General features: G+C 43.0%; 1 protein-coding gene across 1 annotated transcript; it reads left to right on the forward strand.

Annotated features, from left to right (window-relative positions):
- Positions 1 to 17,488: 17,488 nt before the first annotated feature.
- On the forward strand, positions 17,489 to 25,612 carry LOC119292930. Its single transcript, XM_037571579.1, has 8 exons — positions 17,489 to 17,541; positions 17,663 to 17,737; positions 19,887 to 20,013; positions 23,264 to 23,368; positions 24,000 to 24,179; positions 24,634 to 24,687; positions 24,783 to 24,935; positions 25,144 to 25,612. Exons 1-8 carry the CDS (start codon positions 17,489 to 17,491, stop codon positions 25,501 to 25,503), a joined length of 1,107 nt encoding a protein of 368 aa, XP_037427476.1. The 3' UTR covers positions 25,504 to 25,612.
- Positions 25,613 to 27,269: the final 1,657 nt, after the last annotated feature.

Genomic DNA, 27,269 nt, shown 5'->3' on the forward strand with positions numbered 1-27,269 from the left:
CGAGCGGGTATCTGGCTCAGAGAGCTCGGTGATCCGGACATAATTTGTCCTCAAAGTAGAGGGATAATCCATGTGTGGCTCTTCCACTATCGCTATCTCGTCGGTGACCGGTGGGGTTTTAATATCCCTCTGGCCGGGTTTAAGCCCGATCCGATCATAGTCTGTAGCGACTCCCAAAGCGGCGATGCGATCCAAGAGCTCATTGAGGGAGGAGATCTCTATTGGATTCATCTGTCCTGCGAGTTCCGAATTGATGTGGAGGTTTTTTTTGATGACCTGAGAGGTCATCGGGCGCAGAAGCCGGTCGGGCGGCCATGACGAAGCCGCCTAGTCGGAGAGTTTGGCCTACCGCCAGCGCTCCCCCAGAGGTGATGTTGTCCTTGACAACGAGACGGGCCATCGAGCCTTGCAGTAACGACACAGAGGAACTCTCAATGAAAGCACCAATGTCGGTGTCAAAACCGGCAGATGTCGGGTAGGGGGTCCCGATCTGTGCGTCTAAGGCTAACTGTAACAGGAGGCAAGGGACATGATGTTTTACCCAGGTTCGGGCCCTCTCGATGGAGGTAAAACCCTACTTCCTGCTTGATTGATATTTGGTGATATGGATATTACAAGAGTTGATCTACCACGAGATCGTAGAGGCTAAACCCTAAAAGCTAGCCTATGATGATTATGATTGTGTCTATACTATGTTCCCCAACAGTGGCATCCGAGCCAGGTCTATGCGTAGATGTTATATGCACGAGTAGAATAGAAAGAGTTGTGGGCAATAATAGTCATATTGCTTCCAGCAACGTCTTACTTTGATTTGGCGGTATTGTTGGATGAAGCGGCCCAGACCGACATTACATGACCGTGTTCATGAGACTGGTTCTACCGATGTGCTTCGCACACGGGTGGGTAGTGGGTGTCTGTTTCTCCAACTTTAGTTGAATCGACCTTGACTACGCCCGATCCTTGTTGAAGGTTAAAACAGCACACTTGATGAAAATCGTTGTGGTTTTGATGCCTAGGTAAAAATGGTTCTTGCTAGAATCCCGTAGCGGCCACGTAAAACTTGCAACAACAAAGTAGAGGATGTCTAACTTGTTTTTGCAGGGCTTGCTGTGATGTGATATGGTCAAGACGTGATGATATATAAATTGTTGTATGAGATGATCTTGTTTTGTAAAAGTTATCGGCAACTGGCAAGAGGCTAATGGTTGTCGCTTTATTGTATGAAATGCAATCGCCATGTAATTGCTTTACTTTATCACCACGCGGTAGCGATAGTCATAGAAGCAATAGTTGGCGAGACGACAATGATGCTACGATGGAGATCAAGCTGTCAAGCCGGTGATGATGGTGATGATGATGGTGCTTTGGAGATGGAGATCAAAGGCGCAAGATGATGATGGCCATATCATATCACTAATTTTGATTGCATGTGATGTTTATCCTTTATGCATCTTATTTTCCTTGGTATGGCGGTAGCATTATAAGATGATCTCTCACTAAATTTCAAGGTACAAGTGTTCTCCCTGAGTATGCATAGTTGCTACAGTTCGTTGTGCCGAGACACCACGTGATGATCGGGTGTGATAAGTTCTACATTCACATACAACGGGTGCAAGCCAGTTTTGCACACGTAGAATACTCGGGTTAAACTTGACGATCCTAGAATATGCAGATATGGCCTCAGAACACTGAGACCGAAAGGTCGAGCGTGAATCATATGGTAGATATGATCAACATAGTGATGTTCACCATTGAAAACTACTCCATCTCACGTGATGATCGTACATGGTTTAGTTGAAATGGATCACGTGATCATTTAGATGACTAGAGGGATGTCTATCTAAGTGGGAGTTCTTAAGTAATATGATTAATTGAACTTTAATTTATCATGAACTTAGTACCTGATAGTATTTTGCATGTCTATGTTGTTGTAGATCAATGGCCCGTGCTACTGTTCCTTTGAATTTTAATGTGTTCCTAGAGAAAGCTAAGTTGAAAGATGATAGTAGCAACTACACGGACTGGGTCCGTAACTTGAGGATTATCCTCATTGCTGCATAGAAGAATTACGTCCTAGAAGCACCTCTAGGTGCAAGACCCGCTGCAGGAGCAACACCGGACGTTACGAACGTCTGGCAGAGCAAAGCTGGTGACTACTCGATAGTTCAGTGTGCCATGCTTTATGGCTTAGAATCGGACTTCAACGACATTTTGAACATCATGGAGCATATGAGATGTTCCAAGAGTTGAAGTTAATATTTCAAGCAAATGCCTGGATTGAGAGATATGAAGTCTTCAATAAATTCTACAGCTGTAAGATGGAGGAGAATAGTTCTATCAGTGAACATATACTCAGAATGTCTGGGTACCACCACCACTTCACTCAATTGGGAGTTAATCTTCCTAATGATAGTGTCATTGACAGAGTTCTTCAATCACCGCCACCAAGCTACAAAAGCTTCGTGATGAACTATAATGTGCAAGGGATGGATAAGACAATTCCCGAGCTCTTCGTAATGATAAAGGCTGCGGAGGTAGAAATCAAGAAAGAACATCAAGTTTTGATGGTTAACAAGACCACTAGTTTCAAGAAAAAGGGCAAAGGGAAGAAAGGGGACTTCAAGAAGAATGGAAAGCAAGTTATTGCTCAAGTGAAGAAGCCCAAGTCTGGACCTATGCCTGAGACTGAGTGCTTCTACTACAAAGGGACTGGTCACTGGAAGCGGAACTGCCCCAAGTATTTGGCAGATAAGAAGGATGGCAAAGTGAAAGGTATATTTGACATACATGTTATTGATGTGTACCTTACTAATGCTTGTAGTAGCGCATGGGTATTTGATACTGGTTCTGTTGCTCATATTTGCAACTCGAAACAGGGGCTACAAATTAAACGAAGATTGGCTAAGGACAAGGTGATGATGCGCGTGGGAAATGGTTCCAAATTCGATGTGATCGCCGTCGGCATGCTACCTCTACATCTACCGTCGGGATTAGTTTTAGACCTGAATAATTGTTATTTGGTGATAGTGTTAAGCATGAACATTATATCTGGATCTTGTTTGATGCGAGACAATTATTCATTTAAATCAGAGAATAATGGTTGTTCTATTTATATGAGTAATATCTTTTATGGTCATGCACCCTAGATGATTGGTCTATTCTTGTTGAATCTCAATTGTAGTGATACACATATTCATAATATTGAAGCCAAAAGATGCAAGGTTAATAATGATACTACAACTTATTTGTGGCACTACCGTTTAGGTCATATTGGTGTAAAGCGCATGAAGGAACTCCATGCTAATGGGCTTTTGGAATCACTTGATTATGAATCACTTTATGCTTGCGAACCATGCCTCATGGGCAATATGACTAAGACTCCGTTCTTCGGAACAATGGAGCGAGCAACAGATTTACTGGAAATAATACATACTGATGTATGCGGTCCGATGAGTGTTTAGGCTCACGGCGGGTATCGTTATTTTCTGACCTTCACAGATGATTTGGGTATATCTACTTGATGAAACATAAGTCTGAAACATTTGAAAACTTCGAAGAATTTCAGAGTGAAGTGGAAAACCATCGTAACAAGAAAATAAAGTTTCTATGATCTGATCGTGGAGGTGAATATTTGAGTTACGAGTTTGGTCTTCATTTGAAACAATGTGGAATAGTTTCGAAACTCACGAACACCACAGCGTAATGGTGTGTACGAATGTCGTAACCACACTTTATTAGATATGGTGCGATCTATGATGTCTTACCGATTTACCACTATCATTTTGGGGTTATGCTTTAGAGACGGCCGCATTCACGTTAAATAGGGCACCATCTAAATCCATTGAGACGACACCATATGAACTATGGTTTGGCAAGAAACCCAAGTCATTGTTTCTTAAAGTTTGGGGTGCGATGCTTATGTGAAAAAGCTTCAACCTGATAAGCTCGAACCCAAATTGGAGAAATGTGTCTTCATAGGATACCGAAAGGAGATTGTTGGGTACACCTTCTACCACAGATCCGAAGGCAAGGTATTCGTTGCTAAGAATGGATCCTTTCTAGAGAAGGAGTTTCTCTCGAAAGAAGTGAGTGGGAGGAAAGTATAACTTGATGAGGTAATTGTACCTGCTCCCGAACTGGAAAGTAGTTCATCACAGAAATCCGTTCTAGTTATTCCTACACCAATCAGTGAGGAAGCAAATGATGATGATCATGAAACTTCAGATCAAGTTACTACTGAACTTCGTAGGTCAACCAGAATAAGATCTCCACCAGAGTGGTATGGTAATCCTGTTCTGGAGGTCATGTTACTTGACCATGACGAATGTACGAACTATGAGGAAGCGATAATGAACCCAGATTCCGCGAAATGGCTTGAGGCCATGAAATCTGAGATGGGATCCATGTATGAGAACAAAGTGTGGACCTTGGTTGACTTGCCCGATGATTGGCAAGCCATAGAGAATAAATGGATCTTCAAGAAGAAGACTGACGCTGACGGTAATGTTACTGTCTACAAAGCTCGACTTGTTGTGAAAGGTTTTCGACAAGTTCAAGGAGTTGACTACGATGATACCTTCTCACCCATAGCGATGCTTAAGTCAGTCCGAATCATGTTAGCAATTGCCGCATTTTATGATTATGAAATTTGTCAAATGGATGTCAAAACTGCATTCCTTAATGGATATCTTAAAGAAGAGTTGTATATGATGCAACCAGAAGGTTTTATCGATCCTAAAGGTACTAACAAAATGTGCAGCGATCCATTTATGGACTGGTGCAAGCCTCTCAGAGTTGGAATATACGCTTTGATAGTGTGATCAAAGCATATGGTTTTATACAGGCTTTTGGAGAAGGCTGTATTTACAAGAAAGTGAGTGGGAGCTCTGTAGCATTTCTGATATTATATGTAGATGACATATTGTTGATCGGAAATGATACTGAATTTCTGGATAGCATAAAAGGATACTTGAATAAAAAATTCAATGAAAGACCTCGGTGAAGCTGCTTATGTATTGGGCGTCATGATCTATAGAGATAGATCAAGATGCTTAATTGGACTTTCACAAAGCACATACCTTGATAAAGTTTTGAAGAAGTTCAAAATGGATCAAGCAAAGAAAGGGTTCTTGCCTGTGTTAGAAGGTGTGAAGTTGAGTCAGACTCAATGCCCGACCACTACAGAAGATAGAGAGAAAATGAAAGTCATTCCCTATGCTTCAGCCATAGGTTCTATCATGTATGCAATGCTTTGTACCAGACTTGATGTGTGCCTTGCTATTAGTTTAGCAGGGAGGTACCAAAGTAATCCAGGAGTGGATCACTGGACAGCGGTCAAGAACATCCTGAAATACCTGAAAATGACTAAGGATATGTTTCTTGTTTATGGAGGTCACAAAGATCTGGTCGTAAATGGTTACGTTAATGCAAGCTTTGACACTGATCCGGATGACTCTAAGTCACAAACCGGATACATAATTATATTGAATGGTGGTGCTGTCAGTTGGTGCAGTTCCAAGCAAAGCGTCGTGGCGGGATCTACGTGTGAAGCGGAGTACATAGCTACTTCAGAAGCAGGAAATGAAGGAGTCTGGATGAAGGAGTTCATGTCCAATCTAGGTGTCATACCTAGTGCATCGGGTCCAATGAAAATCTTTTGTGACAATACTGGAGCAATAGCCTTGGCGAAGGAATCCAGATTTCACAAGGGAACCAAACACATCAAGAGATGCTTCAATTCCATCCGTGATCAAGTCGAGGAGGGAGACATAGAGATTTGCAAAATACATACGGATCTGAATGACCCGTTGACTAAGCCTCTCTCACGAGCAAAACATGATTAGCACCAAGACTCCATGGGTGTTAGAATCATTACTATGTAATCTAGATTATTGACTCTAGTGCAAGTGGGGGATTGAAGGAAATATGCCCTAGAGGCAATAATAAAGTTGTTATTTATATTTCCTTATATCATGATAAATGTTTATTATTCATGCTAGAATTGTATTAACCGGAAACTTAGTACATGTGTGAATACATAGACAAACAGAGTGTCCCTAGTATGCCTCTACTTGACTAGCTCGTTAATCAAAGATGGTTAAGTTTCCTATCCATAGACATGTGTTGTCATTTGATGAACGGGATCACATCATTAGAGAATAATGTGATGGACAAGACCCATCCATTAGCTTAGCACTATGATCGTTTAGTTTATTGCTATTGCTTTCTTCATGACTTATACATATTCCTATGACTATGACATTATGCAACTCCCGAATACCGGAGGAACACTTAGTGTGCTATCAAACATCACAACGTAACTGGGTGATTATAAAGATGCTCTGCATGTGTCTCTGATAGTGTATGTTGAGTTGGCATAGATCGAGATTAGGATTTGTCACTCTGTGTATCGGAGAGGTATCTCTGGGCCCTCTCGGTAATGCACATCACTATAAGCCTTGCAAGCAATGTGACTAATGAGTTATTTGTAGGATGATGCATTAAACGAGTAAAAAGACTTGCCGGTAACGATATTGAACTAGGTATGATGATACCGACGATCGAATCTCGGGAAAGTAACATACCGATGACAAAGGGAACAACGTGTGTTGTTATGCGGTTTGACCAATAAAGATCTTTGTAGAATATATAGGAACCAATATGAGCATCCAGGTTACGCTATTGGTTATTGACAAGAGATGTGTCTCGATCATGTCTACATAGTTCTCAAACCCGTAGGGTCCACACGCTTAACGTTCAATGACGATTTGTATTATGAGTTATGTGATTTGATAACCGAAGTTTGTTCGGAGTCCCAGACGAGATCACGGACATGACGAGGAGTCTCGAAATGGTCGAGACATAAAGATTCATATATTGGAAGGTTACATTCGGACACCGGAATGGTTCGGGTAGTTTCGGAGTACCGGGGGTTAGCAGAACCTGCCCCCCTGGGAGTTCATGGGCCTTCATGGGCCTCAGTGGAGAAGAGAGAGGGTTGTACAGGAGGTGGCGCCCCCCCCCCTTACCAATCCTAATTGGACAAGGGGCGCCCCCCCTCCTTCCTTCCCTCCTCCTCCTCCTTCCCTCCTTCTCCTAGTGGGAATAGGAAAGGGGGCCGAATCCTACTTGGACCGGGAGTCCAAGTAGGACTCCCCCCATGGCGCCCCCCCCTTGGGCCGGCCACCTCTCCTCCCCCCTTATATACGTGGGAAGGGGGCACCACAAAGGCACACCAAGTTTTCTCTTAGCCGTGTGCGGTGCCCCCTCCATAGTTACACAGCTCGGTCATATCGTCGTAGTGCTTAGGCGAAGCTCTGCACCGGTAATTTCATCATCACCGTCGCCACGCCATCGTGCTGACGGAACTCTCACTCGGCCTCAACTGGTCAAGAGCTCGAGGGACGTCATCGAGCTGAACGTGTGCTGAACATGGAGGTGTCGTACGTTCGGTGCTTGGATCGGTTGGATCGCGAAGACGTTCAACTACATCAACTGCGTTACTAAACGCTTCCGCTTTCGATCTACGAGGGTACGTGGACACACTCTCCCCGCTCGTTGCTATGCTTCTCCTAGATAGATCTTGCATGATCATAGGAAAAAAATGAAATACTACGTTCCCCAACAGGGTAAACAAATTACTGTTGGGCAATTGATAAAACTTCAAATAATCATGACGATATCCAGGCAATGATCATTAGATAGGCATCACATCCAATATTAGTAGACCGACTCCTACCTGCATCTACTACTATTACTTCATACATCGACCGCTATCCAGCATGCATCTAGTGTATTAAGTTCATGGAGAAACGGGGTAATGCAATAAGAACGATGACATGATGTAGACAAGATCTATTGATGTAGAAATAGAAACCATCTTGTTATCCTTAATAGCAACGATACATCCATGTCGGTTCTCCTTCTGTCACTGGGATCAAGCCCCATAAGATCGAACCCATCACAAAGCACCTCTTCCCATTGCAAAATAAATAGATCAAGCTGGCCAAACAAAACCCAAATATCGGAGAAGAAATACGAGGCTATAAGTAATCATGCATAAAAGAGATCAAAAAACTCAAATAACTTTCATGGATAAAAACATAGATCTGATCATAAACTCAAAGTTCATCGGATCCCAACAAACACACCGCAAAAAGAGTTACATCATAGATCTCCAATAGACCATTGTATTGAGAGAGAGAGAGAGAGAGGAAGCCATCTAGCTACTAACTACGGACCCGTAGGTCTACAATGAACTACTCACGCATCATCGGAGAGGCACCAATGAGGATGATGAATCCCTCCGTGATGGTGTCTAGATTGGATCCGGTGGTTCTCGAACATGCGGCAGCTGAAATCGATTTTCGTCGACTCTTCTAGGGTTTCTGAAATATTGGGGTACTTTAGAGCAAAGAGGCGGTGACGGAGGCCACCGAGGTGGGCACAACCCACCTGCGCGTGCCTGGGCCCCCAGGCGCGCCCTGGTGGATTGTGCTCCCCTCGGAGCACCCCTCTGATACTTCTTTGGCCCAACAGGTGTCTTCTGGTCCAGAAAAAACCACAAAAAGTTTCGCTGTGTTTGGACTCCGTTTGGTATCGATTTCCTGCGATGTAAAAATCAAGCTGAAAACATCAACTGGCACTGGGCACTATGTCAATAGGTTAGTCCCAAAAAAGATATAAAATAATTATAAAATGATTGTAAAACATCCAAAAATGATAATATAACAGCATGGAACAATAAAAAATTATAGATACGTTGGAGACGTATCACGCACATGAGCCTGCCGGACCGTATCCTGGGGTCCCCACTCACCAACGGTGGCTGTCCTCTGCCATCCCGCCATGATGCTACTTGGGACTCCGCCTAGCGCTGCCCCGAAGGTTTTCCGACGTGTTGCTGCTCGGCTGCCTTCCTAATGTGGATGTCGTGTGCTCAAATCATGGAATATGGGAGAGAAACACGAGAATTTTGTGGAGAGATTTGGGGATCTAAAGATGTTGGGTTAAATCCACAACCATCACGATCATGTCATAATTAGTGAAAAACCACGACTATATAAAACGTTGCATTTGCACCGCACCGAAAATCTGACAGTGACAGAAAACATTGAGCAATGTTTTGATCTGATTTTGACGTGGCAAACCACCCACGTGTGCGCCCGTTTAGGTGGGGGGGGTATATCTGGCCATGGGCCGGGCAGGAAAAAGCCCATGGCAGAAAACTGAGGCCCAGGCCCTCCCAGGCCCTACCATCGAGCCTACTTTTCAAGCCCAAGCCCAGCCCATCTGGTAAAAAGCCCTAAAAAGCCCTTAGGGCTTAGGGCCGTGGGCCGGGCCTCTTCCTTAAAATGCCAATATGCCAAGCCCAAGCCCGTCCAGGCCCTGTTGGTGGGCTCAAAACTCAGGCCCAAGCCCGGCCCATGGACAAGCTCATCGGGCCTAGGCCCTGGATTTTAGGGTCGGGCTTGAGATGGCCAGGACTAGGGGGGGCATGTCAGCCTCACTAAATCCTCAACAAAAAACCCAATGTCCAATCCCGGGCCACCCTTGCACCGCCGGTCCGCCACCATCGCTGCTCATGTGCTCGAAGTCAACGGTCGTCGGTGGAGCACAGTCCGCAGCAGGAGATGGGGAAGGGAGCTAAGGTGGAGAAGAACCACTTCTCCCTGCTTCCCAGGGGGAACGGAATCGTGGAGAGGCAGCCGCGAGGCCAGCCGCGCCGCACCACACCGACGAAGGCGACGTTCTAGGGAGCGGCGGCGCAAGATCCATGGCACCCCAGCATCTTTGTATCGAGTATGTTCCTGTGTTGGGATTGACCCTCTATGGACGCGCCTTTCAGGAAGAGGAAGCACCCAAGGGGCTAGAGGATGTGGGCAGGTCGCCGGCGTGGTGGTCAATTCGGGTGGCGCTGGTTGGATGTGGCAGATGGTAAGGGGTGTTCCGCGTTCATGGTCCGGGAGGCCTTGCGTGCGGCCGTGCAGCAACTGAGATCTGGCGGACGAGCCAGATAGGAGGCCCTTCGCCGGATCCGGTGGCTCTTGCTACCTCTTCTCCGACGGGTTGTGGTATCTCCCTCATCTCCCCTTCGGGAGGTAGGAGGTGAAGAGATGAGTCAGAGAGATATATTTGGCTCTTTTAATGTTTTATTTTTTTTCTGCTCGGACTCACACGTACGTGAGAGAAAGGAGATCCTGTTTTTCCTGTAGGGACCCGGACGTAAGTGAGAGAGGGTGCGCCTCGTACCGCGTCGTTAACAGACGTTCTCGGCGCACCATCATCTGTTGCAATTTACCACATCAAAACCGGATCAAAAATTTGCTCAATGTTTTTTGCTACTGTTAGATTTTCGATGCGGTGCATTCTGCAACAATTTGTAAAGTAATGGTTTTCGCTAATCATGATATGATTGAGGTGATTCTGTGCATTTTACTCAGCTATGTTTCCTAAGCAATTTTGACCGCACGAGAGAAATATACCTTTTTTGAGAACACAAGAGAAATATAATTGCCACACGCTCTGCATTAGCCATCTCGGCCCTTTCCCGTGCCTGGCCGTGCTCGTGTTGGCCCACGGTACCTCGTGCCGTGAAATCCCGTCACCTTAGACCGCGTTTTCTATTCCACGCTTAAGACGCCGGTTATAGGCTAGTCAGCTAACCGGTGCACATTTAATCTTCAAAGAAGAGGGAAACGCGACGTGAGATTCAAACTCACACCCTAACGGTTTAGTATCACCTGCAGTAATCAACTGGCTAGTTAATCTGATGTGCCTAACTTTTTTTCCTTGTGTTCTGCGCCCCATGTAAGCTAGGTAGGGTGTCTAAAAAAATGTCAGCTAGGTAGGATCCATTCTTTTTCTTTTTTGTTCCTGGTATTCCCAAAATGATTTTTGTTCTTTTTCCCTTTTTCCTTTTTATTCAAATGCATATTTTTTTCAAATTCATGAAACTTTCCGAATTTTACTTAAATTTTCAAATCCGTGAACTTTTTCAAGCTCGTGAATTTTTTTAAAAAATCATGAACTTCTTGCAAATTTGTAAAAATATGTGACCTTTTATAAATTTCATGAAATTTTCAAAATCTGTTAACTCTTTAAATTGATGAACTGTTTTCAAACTCGTGAACTTTTTTCTCAAAATAGTGAAAATTTTCAGTTTTCTCGAACTTTTTGTATTTCATGAATTTTTCTCAAGTTTCATAAACTTTTTCATATACTTGAACTTTTTTCATATTAGTGAAGTTTTTCGTTTTCATGAACTTTTTCAAAATCTGTGAGCTTTTCAAATTGATTTTTCTTCAAACTCATGATCATTTTTTAAATTCATGAATTTTTATTCTCAAATTAGCGAACATTTTTGAATTTTCTTGAGAAAATATTTTTTTCGTGAAAATTTCCAAATTTATTTACCTTTGAAAAAATTTCATGAATTTTTTTAATCCGTGAACTTTCTCAATCCCATGAACTTTTGAAATTTGTGATTTTGTTTTAATTTTCATGAACTATTTCAAATTCGCAGAACTTTCAAAACCGTGAACTTTTTTCAAATTTATTTATTTGTTCTCAAATAAGTGAAAAGATCATCTTTTGCGAGCTTTTTTGAATATGTGAACTTTTAAATGTTCGTGATTCTTTTTTGAATTTTGTGAACTCCCAAACTTTGTTAAGAGTACTCGACTCAGTTTTGATGGTCAATCAGAGTGGTCACATGCATGACTGCTAAGATTCCATGGCAGTTGGCTCGAGTAGAAAGGTCAAAGGATTGCGACATTGACAATGTTGTTGATGTTGGGATTTGCTTACAGGATCGATCACATCACATCATGACGAACACGCGCACATGAAATCTTTATGGCCAAGGGCACGCGCCGTGCCCATATTTTCTTTATTTCTCTCGATAATCCCACGATACAAATCTATAGCCCCTATCCGTGTATACACGCCGTAGAAGCAAACACAACCCAGTACGAGTCGGACACTCCTAAGTCTACATGGACGTGCACACCACAGTCCAACTCCAACTTGACTCCTATCTTAACTCGATTAATTACAAGTACTCATCACGTGATGCATGTGGTAAGCAATCCAAACAATTCAAAAAAAAAATCCAAAAAATACCCACAAGTGCACTACTAGCACGCAAATACTACGGAGTACAACATTTGCCAATTCTATACATTAATAATAAAGCGCATATCGCTTCTGCCGGTACATCATTAAAATTGCCCTCAAATTGCAAAATATTACCCACCAATGCCACCTATTAGTGACAAAAAACGTTTTGCAGGGAACCCCGCCTGGCCGGCCCAAGCATAGGGATCTACTACTATACTACGGTAGAGTCCTCCTCGTTGGCGCCTTATGCGCCCCGTTTCCCTGGTGGCGCTCACGTCCCAGCTCAGTTCGGCCGGCCCATTTAGCTGGATCGATCGCTTCCTTCGATCGCTCCAGAAACAGAAAACTCGCTCGTTCGATTCAATTGATGCATTGATCGTTCAACTCAGTTGACCATTACACTTTTGACCACTTCACAGTTGACCGTGTTAACTCTTCAAAAAAATAAATCAAATTTGAAACAGAATTCCTCGATTTTAAAAAGTTCATCAATTTTGGAATAGGTTCACCAAATTTTGGGAATTTTTTTACGAAATTTGGAATAAGTTCATCAATTTTGAATAAAAAGTTCAACACTTTTCAAAAAAGTTCATTAATGTGAAAAATAGTTCATCGACTTCAAAAAGTTCATCAATCTTGAAAAAAGTTCATCGGATTTGAAAAAAAGTTCATCGAAATTGGAAAAAAGTTCATCAAATTTGAAAAAAGTTCACCGAATTGAAAGAAGTTCATCGAATTTGAAAAAAAGTTCATCGAATTTGATAAAAGTTCACAAATTTTGAAGAATAACTTCACGAACTTAAAAAAGGTTCATCGAGCCTAGGAAGAAGAAAAGGAAAAAAAGAAAAAAGGAAATAGGAAACGAAAACGAAAGAAGAAAAGGTATAAAATTATTAGACTTAGCACGTTCGGTGGGGATGGCGTGGCGCTTATTGCTGCTTACAATTAAGCGGGACATCTCCGGTTCGATTCCTAGCACTAGCGGACTTTTTTTGCAGTCTGATAAACACAGAGAAAAAAAAAGCTATATGGGCCAGCCAAGCCGAGGAGGGGGTATGCGCCCGATTGCGATTTGTACTGTAGCGGGCGCAGAGGGCGCCGAATAGGATTTAGCACTACGGTATGCGCATTGGAGAAGACACATCGTGCCTGTTTGGGCCGGCCCATGTACAGGCGCCATTTTCTAGTTTCCTTTTTATTTTTATTTTTCGGTTCCTTTTTTCTTTTTTCTAATTTAAATAATTTGGATCTTCCAAAAACTTTTGAAATTTAAAAAAAATGATAATTATGGAATAAAATATTCAAGAAAATATTAAATATTTATGAATTCAAAAATACTCGCAATTCTTCTAAACAAAATCGTATATTCAAAAAAAGTTCATAATATTAAAAAGATGTTCATAAAATTAAAAAATGTCGATAATTTTTAAAAACAATTCGTGTATTCAAAATTATTAATGAGATTGAACAAAATGTTGCTAATTCAAAAACGTTTCATGCATTCTAAAATATGTCCTAAATTTTTAAAAACAATTCGTGAATTACAAAAGATTTTATTGATTCATAAGATGTTTGCTGATTCGGAAAATGTTCATGCATTTCGAAATATGTTCGTTAATTTCAAAAACAAATCAACCGGTTTCGAAAATAATGTTCGTCTATTCTAGAATTGTTCGCCAATTCAAAAGAAAATGCTTAAAACGACTTGCAATATAAAAAAATGTTCACAATGTTAAAAAATGTTGATAAATAATAAAAAATGTCCAGGATTTTTTTAAATTTTCTCAAAATTGTAAAAATGTTCACGAATGATCGAAGGTATCTAGTTAAATTGTAATGCTTCTGAGTCTTTGTGACTATATACCCGCTTGAATTTTGAAGAATTAACTACCGGGGTGGAAAGGAATATTATAGTATGTTTTTAGAAACATGTTTCCTGAAATTCAGAATAATTCTTTGAATTACCAAGTGTTTGGACAACCACGATATTTTTTCGAAAATGTGAACATTGCTTCCATTTGTGAATAAATTTAAAAAAGAAGCATTTTCTTGCATTTGTGAACAAATTCCCAAAATCATCGATGAGATGTGAACAAAATGAGGTCATTGCCATTGGAGATTATGATTTTTTTTCTCTCCTGTTGCAACGCATGTGCCTTTTTGATAGTAACTACTCCATTAAGATTATTTCTAACAATCTCTTCCTAATCTTGACTTGTCATCTTCCTTGTGCCCCGTCTCGTCTTGACTTGTTGTAGTTTCGCAACCTGATGATCCAACTCAAACGCATGATCCGGACTACCAGCCTATGCTGGCCGCAACCAGGACACTCCACGAGGACATGGAAATGATTCACGAAACACCGTGCACATCTCTTCGACTGCAACGGATCCTCACCAAGACGAGAACTTGGACAGGACGACGATGACTCACAGACACGACGACGACTAATCGTGCAAACTCGCACGACTCCTTGACTCATCCAACTCTCACAGACGACGATCTTGATGAGCAGCAATGCCACACCTGACACTTCCTCTCCATCAACAATCTCCTTCCATCGGCTTGCCGACGACAGCCTGTCGTCTTTCTCCTTGTCGCAACACCGAACGACGATCGCCTGATCCTCTACATCGCTGCACCTCCCAGCAACTTCATGGCCCGCTCCTCGTCGCGGCACCACACAGCGACTTCATGGCCCGCCCAAGGCGCTAGCAGGTTGCCACCCCGGGACAAATGTGGCTTGAAATCTACCTAACTCTCATACCAATTGTTGGGATTCGTCCACAGGATTGATCTGATGAGATCACGACGAACACGCACACACAAAAATTTTGTGGCCAAGGGCACGTGTCGTGCCCGTGTTTTCTTTATTCCTCTCAATAATTCCACGATACAAATCTGTAGCCCCCTATCGCTGCTCAACACCTACCTCGAGACGACCGGCTAAGGGTCCTTAGTCAAGGCCTTCAACCGAGTAAGCTGTTCTCTTCTTAAATTTTTGTCTGATCCTCAATCTCTACCTAATTAGAGAGCCTGATCTTGATTTCATGGTTCTGACCTGCACTATTATCATTGATACAGATGATTCCAACAACTTTCTGTGGAGACGGAATAATAATCAAGAATGTCTACTCATTCAATATATTTGAGCATCCAGTCAACTTTAGCGTTATATAAAAGGTAAATAGTGGGAATCACCACATATATGTAAGTACTATCCAGTACAGTATATAAGGCTGTTCTACAAATTCAAGCTGGAGTACGTCATTGTTTATGCTATGCAACATCAAATGCAACCAAGAAAAATAAAGAGATCTACCAAGGCCAGTACCTTCTTTCTTTACTTCCCAACGCTGGTATTTTCTAGAACGAATATGTCCACCAAGGCCAGTACCACTATTTGACAACTAATTAGCACGATCAGTTTATGAGCTTCTGAACCAAGAACATTTGTTTGTGTAGGATAGCTCTTTTTACTGAAGTGGACCCATTGGCAGTTTTACACAAGGTAATCACCTCCGGTGAATGTTTGCTGGTGCTTTGTGCTCCCGAAAAGGTGTGGTAGCACCCGGGAGTCCCGACCCTCGGTTATCCAGTTTCAATTGCATAGCTTCTGATATATGAATGCACTCCAACTGATGAAATTCTGCAGAAGGACAAATAATTTTCAGTGTATATGCCAAAAAAAGACCTGAAGCAAGGCTCCAGTGACCAATCATCAGATTGTTTCTGGATGCACAACACAAGAGAGGAGAGGAAATAGAATTGACAAACAAATACGCAGATGGCTGCCGCTGCTGCTTGTGAAGCTCCGCAGAGAAGACCAAAGAGACGATAGCACAAAAAATTGGATGTGTCCAGGCCCTGCGGGGCTGCATCAGCCCATCCGTGTTTATTCTGGAGCTATTATCAATTTTTTTTTAACAAAAAATCATTTCTGAAAAGTTCAATGGAGAGAGAAGACAGGTTTTTTTAAAAAAAAAGGAGGATGACCCCGGCCTCTGCATCTGGGAGATGCATACGATCACTTTATTGATTATTCTCGAGGACCTTACAAAGTATTACAACAATATGCCTGAATCCGTCATCTTGGCAACATATGCCACTACTCCTATCCATATGATGAAGGGGTGCTACCTGGGCCAAATACCCAGACTACTCACCTAAGCCTATCATCAAAAGCCAGAAGCCCCAGCCGAGCCACATACCGGGTTTGGGGCATAAACTGGTCTGACGCACTCACATGTGTCGTTGCCGCCATCTTCCACAGGTCCGTCTTCAGAGCAGGTATTGAGGCTTCTACCTTGTCAGGTCACTCCGTCATCGACGCCACCTTGACGCCAGACAACTACCTCCACCTGCGCGAGTCCATCACCGCGCATCGGGCGCCGAGTCTCCACTACACCACGCCGCCGAGATCCGCCGTCATCAATGTGAAGGATGAAGCACCGCTCCACCAAAAAAGGCGCCCGCTGGTCCCTCGATCCCGTGTACGCCTTCAAGAATGACGCCCCCAAGGAGGAAACGACACCAACGCGCCGCCGTCATCCGATCAACTGATCTAGGGTTTCCCCCGGAGGTAGCGGATAGAGGTCTAGAGCTTCTCCACGGCGATGCCTTCAAGAAGGTAATGACACAAAAGGGTGTCACCAACGCGGGTCTTGGCATCAAGCCGAGCACAAGGTTTTCACCCGGATCCGCTCGAAGAACCTCCATCACGTATTGTGTCCACGGGTCGCCGCCGATTTGAGCCGCCGCACAAGCAGGCCGCACCGGCCAGATCAGATCTGTCCGGAGGGCACAACTCGCATGGTGCCGACCCAACCACCAGGCCCTCCATGCCGCCACCGCTGATCCAAGGTCAGATGGTGTGTCGCCGCAGACCCGGCCGCCGTCGCCGAACGCCGCCACGCTGCCCGAGGCAGAGCCGGCTGCCGCACCCCCACCATCGCCGCCCTTGGCCGAGGCAGCCGCCGCGCCGCCGCCGGAAGGCAGGCCCGCCGCGCCGCCACCGGAAGGCAGGCCCGCCGCGCCGCCGGGCCAGATCGGCCCTTGGCCGAGGCAGCCGCCGCGCCGCCAGGCCAGGTCGGTCGTGCCACCCACGCCGCGGGGCTCCGCACCGCCCCCACGGCGCAGGCAAGAGGGAAGACCCCCGCCACCGCCGTCAGCCCCGGGCTATCGCCGGCGGCGTCCTTCGGCAGCGACGGAGGGAGGGGAGGAAGGATGGGGACCCCCGGCGGCTAGGGTTTCAAATCCCACCCGAGTCGCCCGAGCGGGGGCGACGCGGGGGGCGGGTAGTGTGGACGCGGGGGGAGAGAGAAGACAGGTGTTATTCTGGAAGGTCTTAGTACTGTCAGTGCTCGCGATGAATGACCTGCATTATCTGTGTGTGGCCAATATCCTAAACCACATTGTGAGGTGCACCATATGTTACCTTGCCTCTGCTATTGTACTGTAACTTGTAGGGCCGTTACCCTGTTTTTCCTTCCTGTTACTCTATTTACTTTTGTACCATTGATGTGAACTTTGACTGCTGCAGCATGGAACAACTGTACCGCAAGACAGTGTATGTATTTGGTGGAAACCACAATGGAAGTTATCTTAGTGACTTTAGGTTTGTGAAGCTAATGTGATAATGCAGCATGTCATATATTTATGCATCCTACTTTACTTTTAGCTTAGACATGGGGGCTATACGTGCAAACTATCTTCATGCGCAAAAAAATATATTTGATTGAGATAGCAGCAGTAGCAACATGAATAACAATGTTACAATATGTTTCACTGGTCGGTTAATTTTCCTTTTGTATGATGGAACAGGCAATGGTATTTCAATAAAATTACGTGTGAACTTACTAGCTTTTCTGCATGCATTACTTGGCATTCATGTGGTGAGGGATGGATAAATGGAGTCAATTAATTAAGTTCTGGACAAAGAGAAGTGCAATGTTTGTTCCCCTGAAATAGGCTGTCCGAGTAACGATAATCCAAGTCTTTGTATAGGTTTCATAACGTAAATGATCTTCAAAATTATGACTTTAGTATGAAGTTAGAGGCATAAGTATACAAAGCTACAGTTAGTAGATCACTAATTACAATTTATTGACAAAATATTAGTTTCGATTTGATTTACGTTTATGCATCATCATGCACTGAAATTTTTCGTGGTGATTTTGCCAACAACATAAATGTACAGATGTATGTTCGTTCCATCATGCTAAATTATACAGGGTTGAAATTGTCTGTTGTGATAGAGAGCCGACTATAGATGTAACAAAAAACAGAGTAACAGACTATTTCGTCTTCGAGCATACACATTCCAAGCTTATGTAGAATTCATCTAGCTAAGGCAGTGGTAGAAACTTGAAGAGCACATAATAGCTAAGGTCCCTGTTCTATCTCCCTTCTATTTTGACTTGTTCATTCATCTAAGCACAAAATCAGTTTCGATGACTAAAGATATCTGTAAGTTGCACTTACTCTTTCTTCACTTTCTGATCCATACTTGTATGAAGGGCGTGTGTATGTGATACACAACTAAAACTATCCGTATGATAATTGAACTCTAATAACTCTGCAAGCATATGAGATTTTACCTGGTTGGTTATTTCTGATGACTCTGCAGGCATATGAGGTTTGTGCTCGTAGGTTGTTCTGATGCATTTTGGAGGACCTCACTGCTAAGTCTGAGATCTGGGAACGAAACAAATTTTAGGGAAACTAGCAGGATCGACTGCCATCAACAAAACTGTCATACAATTTCTAGCTACTTGGATTTGGTTACTAGCAACAAATCATGATTTATAAGGAGGAAACAGGATGAGGACAGACATGGCCTGATGCTGCAATAGGAGATGCCTAGGTACTTGTGACTGGATGTGTATGCAAGATATACTTTTAAGTGCATGTGGAAAGGTTGTTGTTTATGCTATGTACAGTTGCGGGATGGCATTGTAAAAATCTTCTGATCTCTACTAAAGGGGAGTTGGTTCCGTCGCCTTCCCTCCCCTTTTGGTTTCCTATTGGTTTTTCCGGTAACCCCAATCGATGCCGCACAAAATAAAAACCAACAGAAATCTAAACCAAATCGATACTTTCCCGAAACCACGTCATGCATTAACTCAATCAAATCAGACAAATCTTAACAAAATCTCAACTATCAAAACCTTTCTTGCCTTCCCCTACCCATACTCAAATCAAATTAAATATTACCAAAATCTAGAATATGATGGATGTAAGGTATATGTCGTGCAATATTGATGTTCAGCCACTAGATTATGTATGCCTCGTTGTAACAACAGGCTTCTTGCTAGTGTATAGCAAACACGTTTTTATTGGGTCACATATTGTTCATTTTATTTCTTGACATGTAGATTCAATGCGGATGATGACATTGCGGTCCCCAATATTACAATGATAGAGTATCACTTTATTTCTTGGCGATCAATGTGCACTCATTTAATTTAGTCGGTGTTGAATATATATTATTTGTATGGTCAATTAATATTGCATAGTTGGCTGCAATTTTAAAATATTTCGCCCCATCGTCAATTAATTCATTATGATACGCTTGGCATTATAGAAACAATCTACACAAATATCATTGAAATTACTAAACAATCTAGAAAGAGATTTACACATTTATTAAAATTAATATTGCACTTTAATTGGCATTACAGAAACAACCTACAAATATCATATTATTTAATTGAAATTAAAGAAAGCTATATGACAAGTCTATAAATAGTTCTCAATGCACATAGTGATCTTCATCTTTTCACACACATCAAAATGTTTAGACATACTCTGCTTCTAGGAGCAATTGCTCTATGTTTACTTTGTCATGCACTTCATACTGAAGGTGTTCGATTACGTTCTACTATCCAAGAGGTAATCATGTCATGTGTTGTATTACTGTATTGTAGGGTTATCATGTGCTGTAAGGAGGGACCAGCATTTCTTCATTTTCATAGATCATGTTATTATATTGTTGGATTGTATAAAACTCAAGGAGACGGTTTTGGGGTTATTATTTTCTTTGAGCTAGGGAGTGGTGCGAGATTGATCTATAAAGAATTCAGATCCTAAGGGCTAGTAATCATACATCAAGATTTTGCTTGGCTCCCATCTAAACCAACGCAAGGTGTTTGTGTGGATACTACTTTCTTTTTGAAACTGTGGATACTACTAATTAATTAGATGCGGGATTTCGAAAATGGAACTCAGTCGACTGAGATCTAACCAAGTCTCAGTCGACCTCGTAGCATTTTGTCACATCATTTGCAACATTTCTTCCTACCGTTTGCAGCATCGGTCTTGTTGGTTGTAGCATGTCAGCCCTCGTCATTTGTAGCATGTCATCTCACTGGTCGTAATATCCTCCATTGACGGTTGTAGCATTTTAGTCAGAACAATGGTAGCATGTGTTGTCATTGATTGCAGTATTGTTGCAACATTTTTCGTCGCCGATTGTAGCTAGCCTTGCCGCTCGTAGCAAAACAACTATGCTAACGTCACTCGACTGCTCAGACGGCTGACTTCTAGACACACCTTTCAAAAAATGAGTTTTTGGAGGAATTTTAGGAAAACTTGGTTTTGGTTAGTCTTTGTGTTAAATAACTGTACCTAATTCCTTGTCTTGGTACGGAAAATAGGAAGGCGATGATGCAATTCCTTGGTTGGGCCGCACTGAAAAATCATATTTCCGTTGCTAAAAAAAAATCACCTTTTCATGGTCGCTGCTCAATATTCTTGGCTCGTCCCAAACTGTTCTCTTGTATTGATCCATCCCTTCTAGCACTTCCTGTCGATCTCCCACCTCGAGTTTCCATGCGTGAGCCAGCTCGTGGGCTTCGTTGGCGCATCTCGTGAACGAGGTCTTAAAATGGAGGTGGCCTAACGAGTAGTAGCAGCCTAGCAGCCGAAATGGATCGAGTCCTTCACAAGCGATGGTGCCCACTGCCCACACGTCTTTGTCAAGCTCCTCCGTCATCGAAGATGCCTACGGTGATGGTGGCCTTGTCGCCGACGCCTGCCGGTGCAGTTGCACGGCCAGCACGTCCATGCGTTCTTGTCGCTTCCAGCGGAGGTGGCCAAGGCGATGACATCGGATCCGTTCGTGCTCGTGTCACTGCCACCGCGCGCCTGGTGCTCCTGTTGGCGTTGCCGACCTCCCGTCGTTGCCGGCGAGCTCACCAAGACGGGGATGTCGGCTTCATTAGTCTCCTGTAATCTAGGCTATGGGAAACTGGTTTCTGTAAATCTCGGCTTTAGTTATCCATGATTGAGGTAGATAATCCTGACATATTTTAGGTTGTTACACCAAAAATCATGTTTAAGGGGAACCGACCCTCTAATCTTGGTAGTAGATTCGATATTAGGGAAACCACTTTTTTTTTGAGAATCATTAGGGCAACCACTTTATTGTCCTGGAGGTGGCAATTGTAGAGCCCATGCGCTAGTTTTGGATCTTGGCCCATTCTCATCAAATCAAGTTGTAAAGCACCAATAATTATACTACCAGAGCTTCTTATTGCCATCGTATTTTGCATTTTGCTCTGGTCGTTATCATTACCAAGCCTTCTTGTAAGTGACAGGCTAGTTAGAATGCATTAATACGCTTGTGGGTCAAGCTTGTTGGTCTTCGCGTGGGCAAGGTGGACTTTCACCATTTTTGGTCTTCACTACTCCTATACATTTATGTTTCATCTTGACCCAATGCTTCCCAAACTATACAACATGGTGGTTCATAATAGCCATAACACAAAGATGGATATTGAGTTAAAAGCATGGAACGTTAATGGAAGTAACCACAACAAATCACATGTCTATTTGGGAAGACCAAGCTTGGGAGGTGTGTGGAATTTTTTTTATTTTCGAAGACCCATCAATTGTTTACACGCCTTTTATGATTGCTGAATTCCACCAAAATATGGTATTGAAATAATAAATGCATTATCTTACAGTGTGCCCTTAAAGGGCTTTTGGTGGCAATCGTATAGCCCTGTTTGGATACTCTAACTCAGTTAGAGGTTAGAGTTAGATTCTAACCCTGAACCAACCCTGGACTAACTCTAACCAAAGAGTTGTTTGGATGGCAGGGTTAGATTGACAATAAATGCTATTTCTCAATCATTTGGCTACTTTGAACCCTATTACCTGACGGATTTGGCGGATCGAGCCCTGGCCGAGGCAGACGGGGACGTGCCCGGCAAGGAGCCGCGCTGGCCTCTTGCGTAGCCTGCCGACTGAATCCGCCGTCCCTGCGCAATGAGTCGCGTTGGCCGAGGCCGACGGTGACGGGCCGCGCAAGGAGTCGCGACTGCTTACCGGCGGGCGGACGGGCCGCAGGGAGACGAGGGGGTTGGAACGGGAGGATAGGGCGGGGATGCTTACCGGCGGCGGACGGGAGTGCCGATACGGCGAGGCGCCTTCACGGGCGGTGCGAGAGGGAGGGAGGGAGGGAGAGGACAAGAAGCTTCGAGGAAGTGGGGAGGGATCTGCTGCGGGGAGAGTGAGAGAAAATGTGTTTTTTTAGTGGTCCCGAGAAGAACTAACCCAAATAAGCACCTCTTGGGTGGGTTAGATTTTTCGGGTGGTTAGATGCATCTAACCCAAACTAACCCTCCTGTTTGGGTACTTTTGGGTTAGTTGAGTCCAATCTAACCCAAACTAACTCTAACTCATGTATCCAAACAGCCAAAAGTATCCAAACAGGAGGGTTAGTTTGGGTTAGTTGCATCTAACCACCCGAAAAATCTAACCCACCCAAGAGGTGCTTATTTGGGTTAGTTCTTCTTGGGACCACTAAAAACACATTTTTCTCGCTCTCCCCGCAGCAGATCCCTCCCCACTTCCATGAAGCTTCTCGTCCTCTCCCTCCCTCCCTCTCGCACCGCCCGTGAAGGCGCCTCGCCGTATCGGTGCTCCATCTAACCTTGTCATCCAAACACCTCTTTGTCTAGAGTTAGTTCAGGGTTAAAATCTAACTCTAACCTCTAACTGAGTTAGAGTATCCAAACAGTTGTTAAATATTTTCTTTGTATAGAATTAACATTGATTTTCCTCAGGTCCTTGATTCTACATTGGTTGCTTAATTAGTATGATTTATTTCCTTCTTAACATGTACTTATCATTTTAGTTGAAGGAGGATGGCCAAACCAAAAGAATTCTTACAAGTTTGAAGTCAAACTCCATTGAAATGATAGCTTTTGGAGAAGATTCAAGTTCATGGGGTCAACCATATGTGAGCTACACTTTCTGATCTTCACTTAATTATTTTACTTATGTGTTGTACCTACTGTTAACCAGTATTTGAAGTGCAATGACAACAATAGTACTTTAAATCTACACGAAGTATCATGGTGTCTGTTTTCAGTGTGTGTGTGTGTGTGTGTGTGTGTGTGTGTGTGTGTGTGTGTGTGTGTGTGTGTGTGTGTGTGTGTGTGTTCCCATATTGTATTGCTGAAAAGTCTATAGTTATAACTTCCCCCTCTTTTAGAAGATATCATGAAACTTGCCAAGCGGTAAAAGAAATCTGAGAAAAGATAAAGCATGCAAGGTTTTAACTCAAAGAAACTATTCAGAACCAAACAAGTATTATATTGTTTCTGTCACTTCTATTTGTGTATATGCACTCACACATTTCAATGTAAGGACGGTTAAAAAAACATTTCAATGTAAGACCAAACAATATGTAATTGAAGAATTGTTTCTCTAATAAGTCCATGTTCCTTCATAACAAATAGTTCCCACGAGTTTTGGAACTGCTCCAGATTTAAGCATTCTTTATTTGTACAATGTTACAATTGCATGTTTTGCTCATCTTTTTGTCAAGCTTTCATGTGTTGTTTATTTTGGGTGCTTTCACTGTACAGTATGCGGTGCACCAAACAACTTCTGGAGGTCCTGGCGACAATTACTACGGCTTACATGTCACCACGGATGTGTATAGCCACAATCTAAAACCCGGCCAACAGACTTCGACTGCAATTTGGGTTAATCATGTTGGAAATGGTGTTAAATCAAGCTTAAATACAATTAGTATTGGCTGGCATGTATGTATGGCTTTTCCCTTTTAATTTGGACATAACTTTTCAATTTCTGTTGAAACTAGTCAATTTCTGCACGCATGATAATACAATAACCATGTGACACAACGGCTCCATGCCAAGTTGGGAAGCTTAAAAGAACTTCATTAAACCTGATTAAAATGTTCATCCAAATATATATATATATAATTTTGAAGATGATTTATGGGCTAAGTTTACACCCCTTATTAAGCGAGGAGTGATGTAAATGTTTTCCAACATTTTGTGTTATACATCTCAAGGAAAAAAACAAAGGACCATTTGTGGACCATCAAGGAACTATTTGCAAAGCTAAATATGCAAAAGTGGAAAAAATCAATACCACTTCATTTTTGAGGATTGTGTTGTCTCATCTTTCCTGTTCTCAACATTTGTGCCTCGAGGCATTGCATTTCTCTGACTTGCACCCTTGGTTTTACAGATCTATCCAGAGCACTATGGTGACTCACATCCACACTTCTATACTGACTGGACGGTGATTTGTTTATGATTTGCTAAAATATATATCTTACTCCAAGGGGAAACATATAGATAAGGTTCCTGACATGTGAGTGGACATATATGCAACAGAGAGATGGATATGCTCAAACTGGATGCTTAAACATGGACTGTCCTGGCTTCATAAGGGTGAATGGTGCTGTTATAGCCCCTGGCGATGTTATACATCCAGTTTCTGGTGTCCCTGGTGGACGTGTACAGAATATCACACTCAGACTGCTTAAGGTAGGAGTTGCATCTTTCTTGAAATATTTTACCATTATGTTATGCTCATGACAATGCTTTACTCCTTAAGTCATACTACAATGGCTCAAAATGGTGTATCCATTTTGTATAATTTACAAATATCTTAGTCCTCGAATATAGTCAGGTTTCTAGTCCTTAAATATAAGTACCTAAACTATTTACCTAACCAAATCCTAATTAATGGTAGGACAAAACAAGCGGAGATTGGTGGGTATACTACGGCTTGAACGGCATCCCCACGGGGGTGGGATACTTCCCAAGGTCGTTGTTCACCTATTTAGCAGAAAAGGCAAACCATGTGGCTTTCGGTGCCTTCGTGGATGCTGAGAAGGCGCTTCCAACTCCTCCAATGGGTAGTGGTGTCCTCCCAAATGGTGGCAAGGGTCATGCGGCATCTTTCACCAACCTTCAACTCATTGATAAGGATGGGAACAACAACCCCATAAAAGCAAACCTGCCCGAGTTAATTACCAAGGCCAAATGCCATTCTATTACACATATTGACCACAGCCAATGCCTTTATGGTGGGCCAGGAGGTTGCGTGTGATAAGATGTAATATTATTTGTTTGAGCTTAGTCTCTTTCAAACTCTTTGTTACTTAATAAATCATATGGGTGACATAAATTATGAAGAGAATAAATGTCCACTACTTTTACATCATGTTAATGGGGTCGATGGAGCCATGCTGCGTCTCCACTAGCGGGCAAAGGTGTGGCGGCACGCGACGCCCATCGAGAAGCCCATGTGTGTTTTTGTCGTCAAGCAAAGGGAAAGGGAGTTGGTGTTTTCTATGTCTGGATTTTGCAATCTTGGTGTATAGCTAGGTGATAGCTTTGCCTTTTGGGTTTAGTTAAACGGGGACGTTTATTTGTTAGACATTTGTATAATGGTTTTTCTGCGTTGTTGAATGCATAGGGCTGTGTTAGATTGCAAATGTAGAAAGAAAATCGGGAAGTCCAACACATGACTGGGCTTTAATTCGAATGTGGCCATATATATTTTCGTTAGACTGCCACTTTGGACCTCTTTTTTTCAGTGCAAGAATAAAGTTCCATTTTTTTAACTGGACCTATAGAGCGAGAAAAGGGAAAGAAAAGAGTAACGGTTAGCAAAATTGTGGAGCACGTCGAACGATAATTTCACATTCACGCTTTGCACTAATCAAATTAGCTGAAATGGCAAAAGAAAAACTAAGAAGCCCAAGGTATAGTTGGGCCAAAATTCGGACATCGGGTTATATGTCTTGGCTCAGCCAAAAATCATAGAAGTGGGAAAAATGTTTTCTTTAAATCTTTTAATTAAGATAACAGTGAAAAAGAAAAAGAAATCTATTGCGTTCGAAATGTTTTTGTTAGACCAGAGAGGCAAAACGATGCAAATAAAGTGATGTCTAACAGAGTAGTGATCAGTAAAACTGTGAGTTAGGTTGGACAACTATCCCACGCATACGTTTCAGAACAATCAATCTACCTGAGATGAAAAGAGAAAAACCGAAGAGTTCAATATACAGCCCGACCACAATTTAAACATGAGTTCATATATTTTTCCTAGACAGAAAAGGCAGACAAACGAACACAAACTAAAATAGACTGGCACACAAAGATTGCTCCCTCCGTACCGGTGCATAAGTCATCTTATGTTGTGCACTGCGACCAAGGCGGAGGAAAAAACGAAAGAACTTAATGTTCATTTGCTAATTAATAGCATTGCATGTAATGAACTGGCCACTACATGCATTGCTAGGTAGTCTCAAGTCATTAAAAACATACATGCCCCACGTCTCTTATTGGTTGATTTCTTTATTCATGTCAAAAAACAAGAAACGAGGTGAGGTTAATGAACTGCGTCTAAGTGTTTTGGGATTATCTGATTTTCGTAAGATGACTTATGCACCGTACGGAGGGAGTAGGGTAGAGAAAAAGAAAGAACATCTTGCCTCCGCCCCCTGACCACCGCGTCGCCTCTCCCAGGCGACACAGGGGAACCCTAGACGAGCCGCCGCCAACCCTAGATCTAGCCCTCCCTAGCGCCGCTGCCACTGGAGGGGACACCAGCGAAGTCCATGTGTGCCCTGTGAAGTGTTGGGGAACATAGTAATTTCAAAAAAATTCCTACGCACATGCAAGATCATGGTGATGCATAGCAACGAGAGGGGAGAGTGTGTCCACGTACCCTTGTAGACCAAAAGCGGAAGCGTTAGCACAACGTGGTTGATGTAGTCGTATGTCTCCACGATCCGACCGATCCAAGTACCGAACGTACGGCACCTCCGAGTTCAGCACACGTTCAGCTCGATGACGTCCCGCGAACTC

This window comes from Triticum dicoccoides, chromosome 4B, assembly GCF_002162155.2.
Source record: "Triticum dicoccoides isolate Atlit2015 ecotype Zavitan chromosome 4B, WEW_v2.0, whole genome shotgun sequence".
NCBI classification, from domain to species: domain Eukaryota; kingdom Viridiplantae; phylum Streptophyta; class Magnoliopsida; order Poales; family Poaceae; genus Triticum; species Triticum dicoccoides.

What these genes read in the sequence shown, in the direction of transcription:
- LOC119292930 (XM_037571579.1), top strand. Translation starts at nt 17,489, where the DNA reads ATGAATGACCTGCATTATCTGTGTGTGGCCAATATCCTAAACCACATT. An exon ending in TACGTTCTACTATCCAAGAG is followed by an intron (nt 20,014 to 23,263) that starts GTAATCATGTCA and finishes TTATCATTTTAG; the next exon opens with TTGAAGGAGGATGGCCAAAC. An exon ending in CAATTAGTATTGGCTGGCAT is followed by an intron (nt 24,180 to 24,633) that starts GTATGTATGGCT and finishes TTGGTTTTACAG; the next exon opens with ATCTATCCAGAGCACTATGG.